Source organism: Pocillopora damicornis, chromosome 8 (genome assembly GCF_964200805.1).
Source record: "Pocillopora damicornis chromosome 8, jaPocDami1.2, whole genome shotgun sequence".
NCBI lineage: Eukaryota > Metazoa > Cnidaria > Anthozoa > Scleractinia > Pocilloporidae > Pocillopora > Pocillopora damicornis.
In genome coordinates this window covers 1,104,712-1,117,120 of record NC_142677.1, presented here as the reverse complement: position 1 = coordinate 1,117,120, position 12,409 = coordinate 1,104,712, and the positions used below count along the sequence as shown (strand labels likewise).

Genomic DNA, 12,409 nt, shown 5'->3' with positions numbered 1-12,409 from the left:
TTTCGTTTATTGTCATGGATCACCAGTTCAGCCGCTTGCCTTTGCCTTGTTGCCGGAGTAGTCAGGCTTTTTCTTCAAGAACTTGCTCTAAGCTTTTAAAACCTCTCCAAGAATGATTTAACGTTTGTATTCTTGCCCTGTTATGTTTCAGTTGATCGCAATAACCACTACACGAAACGTCAAGGAAAGCCATCACGCTTGTAATCTTCCCCGTCTCTCCAACGAAATGTTGCGTAACACTCATTGAGAGTTTTAGTAAGGGCCTCGAGCTCCGGTTCATACTTTCATATCCGTTTTTAGAAGACAGGTTTTTGGCCACTTGTTTGTTCTTCGTTGTTGCTGTTTTTTTAATGTTGTTTTCAGCAATTTCCTTCTAATTCTAAATTAAAAAGTTGTTCAGCTTTCTCCAGAACTGTCCGCCACTGTTTGTCTTTTCGCTCTCGCGACTGAACTGTCAATCTGTTGATTAAATTTCAAATTTTTGCATTTTATTTTAACTTTTTGTACTCAATATCAATTCTCTGCACTCAATTTCAATATTCTACGCTCAATTTCAATTTTCTACATTGTCTGGGATTAATTGACTTGTTCTCGGCCATTGAGCATGCTGAAACTTTTGCATGTGTTTTATTACAGGTAGAAAAGGACTCGTTTTCAGCCAATCAGAAGAGCGTAATTTTTTAGTTATATTATTAATCACTTAAAAGTTGCAGAACGACTTGATGTTATGGTGCAGGAGTGGGTATTTCTTCTTTTAAGACATCTTCAAAACTCGAACGCTGAAATGTCTTTACATGTCCAAGACACGAAGACACCATTTGGTTAATTCATCTCTTTACCATATGTTTTTCAATTTCCAATGCAAAACGATCCATTGAGTAAGTGTTTGAAAAGATTTCATTGTAAAGGGATGACCTCATGAAACAGAATAATACGAGTCCAAAGTATCGACGTTTTGCGGTGTATTTTTATTAAGAATAAAGTTTCTGCATTCTAATTAACCTTTGCCTCACTCATAGCACTCTCTGTGCATGCAAGCTCCAAGTAAATATTCCTGAATAAGATTTAAAATGAAAATTTCAATCATGTGTTTCCATGGTTAAATAGCTGGAGAAAACTGTGATGTACGCGTTATAAAATGATATTTGCGCAAAAAGATTAAATCAACATCCTTTTAGCTATGAACTTTGGTAAAGCGAAATAATGAAGTACTGATAGATTTTGATCAGTTCCTGTGATCAGTTCTCACAACTTGCTACGGTATAACTTACCGAAGATTAAGTACTGCAAGACCCAAATATGGACACTGACAAGGAGACAAACAAGAAAATGTGATAAAGTTTTCTCGATCATGTAAAACTTTAGAGACGTTTTAACCGAATTAACTTCATTCCGCAAATCACAGTTCGTTTCCAACTTTGTAGGCAAAATACACTCGTTTCGCTCTATTCCAGAATTGCAACACTTGAGTCAGGCTTGTTTGTCTCCTGACAGTCTGAGTTATTTTAAAATCACGTAACGTTGGATATTACTAAATAAATTTTGCTCACAAGAAAGAGACCTCTAGTCGCCATAACTTACAGCTGTACAACATTTCATTAGTTGATCCGAGTACAGCAGAAGGAGGGTTAAAGTAACAAAATGCATCAAATAAAAATGATCCGATACAAGATCTTGCGAGGTTTCCAAGACTAAGAACAATGAGAATCTCGTTTTTTACCGCGTGCTGACCAATGAACTCTTCTACGTTTCTGTTCTAACGGCACATAGTCTCCGAACAGTTATCTGTCTCATTTCTGATAACCTTGACGTAATGACAAAAACAATAACTTTTATACCGTTTTTTCGATCAATCTGATGTAGTGCTGATGTAGTGTCGTAGTCAGTAATGATATGGCACTGCGTGTGCTGGTTGCAAAGGATTGCACGTAGAAAAATGCAGTATGAGTCTCGCAATTTTCGAAAATCAAATCTGAGATATATTGATCAATCTACCAAGGCTGTTTTGATAGCATGATTTCTGCAACTTCGACACTGGTCTTTAATTAGGGAAAACTATTGCGCTATTTTGGAACCTGTTTTGAAAGCTCACTCGAAAATTACTTCAATCTGTAATCCTGAACAAAGTCCTCTGGGAAGTTTACAGCTATGGACTTTTCAAAGTAATTATTGAGTGTCCATACCTTTAACAGAAATTTCAACAACAACAAAAAGTAGCATCTACAGCAAGACTTTCATTTTCTCGCGGTAATATAATATATTTAGTAATATAATAAGTAAATGATATGGATAACATTTTTTGCCACGCGCATAAAATTGTTTCATAATACTTTTCTACTGTTCCTATAAACAGAGTGTGCCTATCTATGCTAGCACAAAGCAAGTGCTATACAAAAGAACTTTATAATATCAAAAGCTGTTAAGCCTTACTCTATAGTCACAAGGCTTAACGCTTAACCTTTTGCCCTCACTTTCCCTTCAGTTGTCTTCATTTAAATAGTGAGGACAAATGATATCTCCTTTAAGGTCATCAAAGTTGATGTGACCCCAACCATCAGATCCCTCATCAACTAGTCTGACTTGAGCGCATTGGCCAATGAATTCTTTTACGTCCCAGCTCTTACGGTACATTGTCTCGTAACAATTGCCTGTCTCATTTCTGACAACCTACATGTAAGATCAAACATATCAAACAATTTTAAACCTTTGTTACGATGAATGCTGACGTATCTATCATGACTGTATCATACATTAATTCAAACAAAGAGTAACCTATTTCTATTGAAATCAAGACATTAAAGCATTCAATGATCTGATTGCAATGTTCTGCACTTCGGAAAAAACAAACAAACAAACAAACAAAAATAACGTTAACAACAACAACAACAAAAAATTCGTTTCAAGGTTGTGTAAGCCAAAGACAAAGAAAGTGTACCAGAGGCGATGACGTGATGACCTAGTGACAAAAACGTTTGGCTTTTGTTTTTCAAATACATTTTTTCCCAATAAATGGCTCATTCCAAACCTAAACGAATCTCATGAGTGTCACGAAGCTCAAAATGGTTTCGCAATTTATCGAAAATCTCTGATACTCGGATCTCTGCTAACCCTAACCCTAAGCTGTTTCAAAAGAATCAAAGGAAACATTAAATAATCTCACCTTGTTTTCGACAATAAGCTCCGCACGAATATCATTTTTGGTACATCCTCCACCGATGAGAAACGAGATATCTCTGCCAACGATACGGAAATAAGCGGAAGTGAGAGTTCCTTGGGGTCGGTCGGGACCTTCTTGGTGCAGATGTCCTGCTGGATCGCTTTCGCTGGGTCGATTCTCAGCCCCCCCTATCCACCAATCCCCTTGCTGCTGGGCGCTTTCTCTGTTGCGTGCTGCTGGATTGTCACCAAATGTTGGTTGGTGAATGAAAGCTGTGCCTGTCCTTTCCCATCCACCGACTCCATCTTCAAAGTCAAAGCTGCAGGCTACATAAATAAAAACAAAAATTTTCATCCTTCTGAATACTCTATGATTATCATGAGGTATTGAGTCCACCTTACAGTTTTGTGTTTAATTACATTTCTTGCAGTATACACCAGTGAATCCTGAAGGACATTTACAACGAAATCCTTTGTTAGTATATCCAGCTTGACATGTGCCATTGTTGAAACAGGGACTGCTGCTGCAAGGATTCTGTTCAAGACAAAATAACTGCGTATTAAAAATATCTATGGTTAGGTATTACTCATCCTCAAAGGAACACGATCTTGCTGGAAGGATAACTTCTTCAGGCTTTTTGATCAAGTGAAAACTAGAATCAGTTACGCTCTGTCACTCATTAAACCAGAAAATCGATTAAGAGAGTTACTGGATATTTTGTTGTGTGAGAATTGGTTGATTTATTTAGAATGGCTCCTATTCTTTTTAGCGACTGGAACTTTGATTTTTCTTTTTTTTTAACATTGTACAGATAACACCACTGGTGTACCTTAGCTTTGGTGTTCTCCCTTGCTCAGGTGATTCCTAATTTTCCTTCGGTATTCATCACCAATCTCTGTTTCGAGAACTACCATACGAAAGATAGGTCACCAAAGAGATATGATGGGCCAATGTCACCCCATTCGTTCCCGTATTGGTATTAATCACCTGCTTTATTTTAGCGGTTCACGCTACATTTTGCGGTAGTTTTTAAACGAAAGTTTAAAGAGAGACTCTTGAGCGATAGCTAGAGAGTCGATAGGGCCTATGGAACAATGTAATATCTATTCTATGGAAAAATTACTCATTATCACACGAAATCGGGTCGAAAAGTTTCTCGTGACGCACGGTGCAATACTGAGGAATGACATTAATTCAATACAAGGATTGGAAGGCTAGCATAAGAAGTAACCCAAAAAAATTATCGCCTACAATAATTGTTCGCCGTCTAAAATAATTCCCTTTACCTCGATGCTTAAATGAGTATAATCTTGTTTACTCTCAAGGACGGGTGAGCCTGGACTTTCGTGCGAAGCATTGTTCAACTCACAAATGTAGTTTCCTCCTTGCCAAGGCCCCAAATTTATGGACACACAATCGGGCTCCATATAGCACAGCACATTACAGCTCCCTTGGCGGGGTACCTCTACAAGCCTGATTAAGTGCCCTACCATGACTTTGTCCTGTATTGGTTCTTTGAAAACAATGGATCGACATTCTTCACCTGTTTAGTATTCAAATAACAAAAGACAATGAAATGATGAAGTCAATGCATGGCATGGTAATATCCCCAAAAACTCGCCTCAAAAAACGCTTAATTATGGTTTCCTGCTGTTTTCTTTGTACTTGGAGACTTTTCCCTACTATGGTATCGAAGGAAGTTATGAGATCCAGAGGCGAGTTTACCATCAAAGAGGAAAGCAAATAATTTACATTTCTTTTAAAATCGATCCCAATGTAAACGGACTACTATTGGAAATTTGATAATCGCGTCAAATTTCGCCAACCGCGGCACAAATGAGTATTTAGCAAGACATTCCAATCAAAAATAATCTTTATAAAACTCTCTTGCGACCAGACATAGCCGTCAATCACTTGCAAATTAAAAATAAAGTTCTATTTAGTGGAGGTATTCAAACTATAGAAATGAATTAAACAAAATCAATAAAAGCAGATTCAAAACTTTGTTAACTTGCCTTCGGAACATCCAGAGGATAACGGAATAATCATACCGCTATGAAAGAGGAAGCTTAGAAGTAAAGCGGAAGCTTCTATACTCAGCTTGCACGTTTCTTCCATTCGCTTGTGCTCTAGAATAAAAGATTACCAGTCACGCATTGAAACAAAAGTTTACATCATTTTCACAACCGCCATGTCTGTCCAGCTAAAGGCAGAAAATTGTCGTGGATTTAAATGCACTTTCTTACATGTTGGCAAAACTTGAACTGACTCCAGTTGTTTTGTTTAACAAAACATTCTCAAAATTATGTTCGTGCGGTCGTTAAGGGCTAAGACAGGTGTTCCTTGAATAAGAAGATGTTTCGTGCTGTCTTTCATTGCTAAGACAGGTGCTAATTTGATGATAGTGGATTACGCATGTCACTTGTTACAAAGACTCCAGCGTGGACCAATTATTAACTATCCAGCCAGTCACACGGATGCAATGAGTAAACACTTTTATTGTCTTCAGAATAGTTCTATTCGAGCAAACCGTTCTTCGAAGTCTTTGTAGAATTGTTTATCGCTGACATTTTTAGCTGTTCAAGCGATTGTTTTCCAGAGAATTATTTAAGCATTAATTCAGCATTTAGCATTAATTGTTATATGATATCCGGCTCTCCTCCTCAATTTTACATCAAAACTGGTGAAAAGAAAAGTCCCTTACCTTTAAAGAGCAATTTAAATCACAGTTCTGCTTTTCCAAGTTTTGAGAATTTGCCAGTGCTTATTTTCACAAAATTGGGCGAGAAATGTTGCTTATTACTTGGTAATAATTCACTTCAAAAAAAGCATAAAAAAAAATCAAGAGGACGAAATTTTGATGGTACGCGCACTGTTTGTAATTTGCACTCGTTTTACAACATTGCTCTCGTTTTACATAAAAAAATGGATTCGTTTTCAGCCAATCAGAAGAAAATAATTTTTCATGTATAATATTACTCACGTGGCAGAACGACTTGATCTTATAGTGCAGTGCGGGTCTTTGTTCGTTTAAGACGTCATAAAAAAAAACGGACGCTGGAAAATCTCTTTACATGGTCCAAGTCACGAAGACACCGTTTGGTTAAACCATCCTTTTATTATATTTTTTCAATTCCGAAGCAAAGCTATCAATGGAGTAAGGTTTGAAAAGATTTCATCTTAAATGGATGGCCTTATGAAACAGAAGAATACAAGTCCAAAATGTCGATGTTTTGGAGTGTATCTTTATTAGGAATAAAGTTTCTGTATTCTTGTTAACCTTTGCCTCACTCATAACACACTCTGTGCATGCACATTCCAAGCAAATATTCCTGAATAAGATTTAAAACAAAAATTTCAATGTTGTGTTTCCATGGTTAAAAACCGATTGATCAAACTGTGATGTACACATTCTAAAATGTCATTTGTGCAAAAAAGATGAAATTAAACATCTTTTTACTTTAAAATTTTTTTAAAGCTAATAAATAATGAAGTACTGATAGATTTTTAGGGGTTAGTGGTCAGTTCTTTCGATTATGTAAATTTTTAGAGAAGTTTTAATCGAATTAACCTCATTCCGCAAATGACAGTTCGTTTCCAACGCTGTAGAAAAAACACATTTGCAACACTTGTGTCAGATTTGTTTGAATCCCGCCGCTCTATTTTAAAATAACGTTTCGTAAGATATTACTGACTGGAAGTAGGCTCTCGTGCCTTTGAAACATTTATAATTCTAGTATTTACAATTTAGCAACTTTGATCTAAGAATTTTTCTTACAAGGAAAAGACTTCTAGTCGCCTTTAACATACAGCTGTACAATATTTCATTGGTTGAACTAAGCACAAGAGAAAGGAGGGTAAAAGTAGCAAAATGTGAAAAATCAAATTGGTCCGGTACAAGATTTTGCGAGGTTTCCAAGCTACTAGGAACAAATGAAGAATCTCGTTTTATTAATGCAAAATGCTACCCAATACATGCTACATTAACATAACTAGTATGATTTGGACGTGTTCACCAATGAACTCTTCTACTCTTATGGTTCATAGTCTCCGAACAGTTATCTGTCTCATTTCTAACAACCTTAACGTAATGAACTTTCATACCCCTGTTGTGGTCAATGTTAAGGTAGATAGCATGACTGTCTTGAAAAGAATTTTTTGTGTCACAATCAGTACTGATGTGGCACTACGTGTGCTGATTGCAATGGAATGCACTTAGAAAAATGCAGTATGAGTGTCACAATTTTGGAAAACTAAATCTCAGATGTGTTGATCAATCTACCTAGGCTGTTTCAATAACATGATTTATGTAACTTCCATATTGGTCTTTAAACTTTGATATTGGTCTTTAATTAGGGGAAACTATTGCACTATTTTGGAACCTGTTTTGAAAGCTACTCGAAAATGACTTCATTCTGTAAACCTGAACAAAACCTACCAGTAGTTTTTACAGGTATAGATTTTTCAAAATAAATATTGAGTGTTCATAAAGACCGTCAACAGAAATTTAGACAAAAACAGAAGCTTTCTAATATGATACCATTGCTTGCATGCAAATCAATAGACTTTCATTTTGTCGCGGAAATCCAAAGTAACGAGTGGATCATATGATTATAGCATTTTTCGCCACGCTCATAAAATTGTTTCATAACACTTTTCTACTGTTCTTATAAACAGAGTGAGTGAGCTTATCTATGCTGGCACAAAGCAAGTGCCACACAAAAGAACTATGCAATATCAAAAGCTGTTAAGCTTTACTGTATAGTCACAAGGTGACTATATTTAAAAACCTGAAAAATGCATAACCTTTCGCCCTTATTTTCCCTTCATTTGTTTTCCCCTAAATGGTGAGGACAAATGATATCTCCTCTAAGGTCATCAAAGTTAATGTGACCCCAAGCACCAGATCTCTTATCAACTAGTCTGACTTGCGCGTATTGTCCGATGAATTCTTTTACATCCCAGCTCTTACGGTACATTGTCTCGTAACAGTTGCCTGTCTCATTTCTGACAACCTGCATGTAACAACAAACATATTAAACAGTTTTAACCTTTGTTTCGATGAATGCTGACATCTCTATTATAACTGTATCATACAATAATTCAAATAAAACGTAATCTATCTCTATTGAAATCAAGACATTAAAGCATTGAATGTGCTGATTACAATGCTCTGCACTTCAGAAAAGAAAAAACAATCAAACAAACGAAGCAGCAGCAACAAAAAAAAAACATTTGTTTCAACGTTGTGTAAGCCAAAAGACAAAGAAAGTGTGCCAGACGCGAGGTTGGTTCCCTCGAAGGACCTCTCGCTCGAAAACTTAAAATGAGCTTTGTATAAAGCAAAAATATATATAAAAGTAAAAAACAAAAACATTTTCGAAACTGGATCATTTTCAGGGTCATCATCGTTTATCCTGATGATGACTTAGTGTCGAAAACGTTTGGCTTTTGTTTTTTAATTATATTTTTCCTTATAAATAGCTCACTGCAAACCTAAACGAATCTCAGGGATATCACGAAGCTCAAAATGGTTTCGCAATTTATCAAAAATCTCTAATACTTTGATAAATCTACCTACCTATCTTTGATTCAAAAGAATCAAAGGAAATATAATGGTCAAAGTAAATAATCTCACCTGGTTGTCGACAATAAGCTCAGCGCGTATATCATTTATGGTACATCCTCCACCAATGAGAAACGAGATATTCTTGCCAACGATACGGAAACAAGGAGAAATGAGGGTTCCCTGAGGTGGATCGCCACTTTTTGCGTACAGCTTTCCTGCTGGATCGCTTTCGCTGGGTCGATTCTCAGCCCCTCCTATCCACCAGTCTCCTTGCTGCTGGGCGCTTTCTCTGTTGCGTGCTGCTGGATTGTCACCAAATGTTGGTTGCTGAATGAAAGCTGTGCCCGTCATTTCCCATCCATCGATTCCATCTTCAAAGTCAAGGCTGCAAGCTAGTGAGAAAGAAAAAAAAGCAAATGTTTATATGCTGAATACTATATGATTATCATTCGATATTAAAAATTCCACTTCACAGCTCTGTACTTACATTTCTTGCAGTCTGCGCCAGTGAACCCTGAAGAACATTTACAACGAAATCCTTTATCAGTGTATCCAGCTTGACAAGTGCCATTGTTGAAACAGGGAATTCTGCTGCATGGATTCTGATCAAGAAAAAAATGACTGCGTATTATAAATATCCATGGTTAGTTATTACCTATTCTCAAAGGAACACAGTCTTGCTGGAGCGATGACTTCTTATTGCTTTTTGATCAAGTGAATATTAGAATCAGTTAAACTTTGTCAATTTATTTACTGGATATTTTGTTGGTCGACTAGTGATTGTTTTTTTTTTAGGATACGTCCTATTCCTTTTACCCACGGGTTCATTGATTTTTCTCTCTTTAACATTGTACAGATAACACCACTGATGTACCTTAGCTTTGATATTTTACCTTGTTGAGGTGATTCCTAATTTTCTTGAGTGTTCATTACCAATCTCTGTTTCGAGAACTACCGTACAAAAGATAGGCCACGAAAGAGATATGATGGGTCAATGTTACCCCATTCATTCCCGTTTTGGTACTATCATACAAAAGATAGGTCCCCAAAGGAATATGATGGGCCAATGGTACCCCATTTATTCCTGTATTGGTACCACCATACAAAAGATTGGTCACGAAGGAGATATGATGGGCCAATGTCACCCTATTCATTTCTGTATTGGCACTGATCACGTGCTTTATTTCATCGGTTCACGGTACATTTTACGGTAGTTTTTAAACGAACGTTTAAAAAGAAACACTTGAGTGATAGGTAGAGAGTCGATATATAAGACGTATGGAACAATGCAATATCTAATCTATGGAAAAATCACTCAATCTCACACGAAATAGGGTCAAAAAGTTTCTCGTGATGCGCGGTGCAATACTGAGGAATCACCCTAATTCAGTACAAGGACTGTAAGGCTAGTTTAAAAGTAATCCGACAAAATTATCACGCACAATAATTGTTTGCCGTCTGAAATAAGTCACTTTACCTCGATGCTGAAATGGGAATAATCTTGTTTACTCTGAAGGACAGATGAGCCTTGACTTTCGTCCGAAGCATTGTTTAACTCACAAATGTATTTCCCTCCTTGCGAAGGCCCCAAATTTACGGAAACACAATTGGGCTCCGTATAGCAAAGCACTTTACAGTCCGCTTGGTGGGGTACCTCTACAAGCCTGATTAAGTACCCCTCCAAGACTTTGTCTTGTATTGGTTCTTTGAAATCAATGGATCGACATTCGTCACCTGTTTAGTATTTATATAACAAAAGAGAATGGAATGATGAAGTTGAAATAAGGTTTCGGTTTAGAGAAAGAGGTTTCAATTGCAGGGTAATATCCCCAAAAAGTCAATTTGCCTCGAGAGACGCTAGATCATGGTTTCCTTCTGCCTTTTTTTGCTTTTTGTTTTTGTTTTGTTTTGTTTTGTTTTTTGTACTGTGTGAGAGTTTTCCTTGCTACGGTATCCCAGGAGATTGAAAGTTCTGCTTCAGTTTTTCACCAAAAAAGATTTTGCCTCAGCGGGTACCTCTGTAATTTTACCGTTAGATTTTGAACGTACACTGAAGCAAGTTGTGAGAAACAAAGGCGAGTTACCCGTCAGAGAGGAAAGCAAATAATTTACAACTCTATTAAAATCGATCCCAATGTAAATCACCCACTATTGGAAATTTGATCATCGCGTCAGATTTCGTCAACCGCGGCAAAAATGGGTATTTTGCAAGAAATTCTAATCGACAGAGTTCGATAGAACTCTCCTGTGACCAGACATAGCTAGTCCATCACTTACAAATTAAAAAAAAAAGTTCTATCAAGAAGGGGTATTCAAATTATGGAAATAAATTGAACGAATATCCGCAAAACAAATTCAAAACTTTGTCGACTTACCTGCAGAACATCCAGAGGATAACGGAATAATGACACCGCTATAAAAGAGAAAGTTTAAAAGTAAAACAGAAGCTTCCATACTCAGCCTGCACGTTTCCGCCATTCGCTTGTGTTCTAGAATAAAAGACCACCAGTCACGTACTGAAACAACAGTTTACATCATTTTAACAACAACCAATCCTGTTCAGCTAAAGGCAAATATTGTTGTGGATTTAAATGCGTTTTGACATATGTTGACTCCAGTTGGCTTGTTCAACAGAATGTTCTCAAGGAGATGTTAGTGCTGTCGTTAATAGCTAAGACAGGTGCTCCTTAAATGGTTGTGGATTACGCAAGACACTGATCACAAAGATGCCAGCGGGGACCATTCATTAATTAGCTATTGTTTGAATTAATATATATATATATATATACAATTGAATTCAGTTCCCTGCCTTACTGAAGGTCTAGTCTGACAGCTTAAGCCATTATTTTTAGGTAAACTGTAATAAACGTAAAATAGCCTCATATTCATAATATTTTTATAGTGAATTGTATATAATATCACCTGGTGAATGACAATTTGCCTTTAAAATGTTTGTGAGCGCTGTAAATTAAAGATAATACCAGAACACCCTTACTTTAAACAGGTTGATAAAAAGTTCACTCTAGCCTCTTACTAAATCGGAAAACCCATTGGCTGTCTTTTAAGTATCGTGCATCTATAATATGAGTTCGAGTTCCGCTTTTCCAAGCATCCCTAAATTTAATGATAATTACTATCTTCATCAGTGACGAGTGAATTCAAAACCTGCCCCCTTAAGTGTCTCGGGCAACGTTTTGATGGCGCCGAGACTTTTTCTAAAGGGTTTTATATAGATTCCTCTTTATTGGCCGATAATTCTCCATTTAAAAATTAAAAATAAGCTTCATAAACGGTTTATTATTAAGATTTATGAGATGGTGCGTATAAACCTAAATATTCCGAACAGGTGGAATATCAAATTCATAATTCGAGCTCAAGAGAGAACAGTGAACAGAAGTTCAACCATCTTTGTTTTACTCATACTTCTTTGGTTTCTAGCAAAAACTTGGATTAAATTCTCAGAATTATGACCGTGTTCGAGCAATGTGATAAATTCCTCTTAAACGGCACCTTATTACATATAAACAATACACCGACTGACTTGAGTAATATTTTTAAATTATGTTTTATTTCAGTTTGACTTTGAATGCTTTGTTTGATTGAAACGATGTCAGATATGTGGAATCTCCTTGGGAGATCGAGCTCCAACTGTGGTAGAATAACAAGAAACCATAATTCACCGT

At 36.6% G+C, this 12,409-nt stretch overlaps 2 protein-coding genes across 3 annotated transcripts; both read right to left on the bottom strand.

The window, feature by feature from the left end:
* Window positions 1-949: 949 nt before the first annotated feature.
* On the bottom strand, window positions 950-5,998 carry LOC149040853 (uncharacterized). Of its 2 annotated transcripts, none has more exons than XM_089179940.1 (6): window positions 5,862-5,998; window positions 5,173-5,286; window positions 4,444-4,700; window positions 3,577-3,691; window positions 3,161-3,483; window positions 950-2,667 (listed from the first exon to the last, which is right to left on the bottom strand). In XM_089179940.1, the coding sequence occupies exons 2-6, from the start codon at window positions 5,273-5,275 to the stop codon at window positions 2,479-2,481; spliced, it is 987 nt and encodes a 328-aa protein (XP_089036066.1). In that variant the 5' UTR covers window positions 5,276-5,286; window positions 5,862-5,998; the 3' UTR covers window positions 950-2,478. The 2 variants fall into 2 exon arrangements, with proteins under 2 accessions (XP_089036066.1, XP_089036065.1); XM_089179939.1 differs by lacking the exon at window positions 5,862-5,998 and adding an exon at window positions 5,404-5,540.
* Window positions 5,999-7,078: 1,080 nt separating this feature from the next.
* Window positions 7,079-11,415, bottom strand: LOC149040852 (uncharacterized). The gene is made up of 5 exons (XM_089179954.1): window positions 11,102-11,415; window positions 10,204-10,460; window positions 9,214-9,328; window positions 8,796-9,118; window positions 7,079-8,172 (listed from the first exon to the last, which is right to left on the bottom strand). The coding sequence occupies exons 1-5, from the start codon at window positions 11,202-11,204 to the stop codon at window positions 7,984-7,986; spliced, it is 987 nt and encodes a 328-aa protein (XP_089036080.1). The 5' UTR covers window positions 11,205-11,415; the 3' UTR covers window positions 7,079-7,983.
* Window positions 11,416-12,409: the final 994 nt, after the last annotated feature.

Excerpts from the sequence above, each read along its gene's own strand:
- LOC149040853 (XM_089179940.1), bottom strand. The coding sequence starts at position 5,275 with ATGGAAGAAACGTGCAAGCTGAGTATAGAAGCTTCCGCTTTACTTCTA. Across the intron at positions 3,692-4,443 it reads ATACTCATTTAAGCATCGAG|AATCCTTGCAGCAGCAGTCC; the intron begins GTAAAGGGAATT and ends TGTCTTGAACAG. Across the intron at positions 3,484-3,576 it reads TGGTGTATACTGCAAGAAAT|CCTGCAGCTTTGACTTTGAA; the intron begins GTAATTAAACAC and ends TTATTTATGTAG.
- LOC149040852 (XM_089179954.1), bottom strand. The coding sequence starts at position 11,204 with ATGGCGGAAACGTGCAGGCTGAGTATGGAAGCTTCTGTTTTACTTTTA. Across the intron at positions 10,461-11,101 it reads ATCCTCTGGATGTTCTGCAG|GTGACGAATGTCGATCCATT; the intron begins GTAAGTCGACAA and ends AATACTAAACAG. Across the intron at positions 8,173-8,795 it reads AGCTTATTGTCGACAACCAG|GTTGTCAGAAATGAGACAGG; the intron begins GTGAGATTATTT and ends TGTTACATGCAG.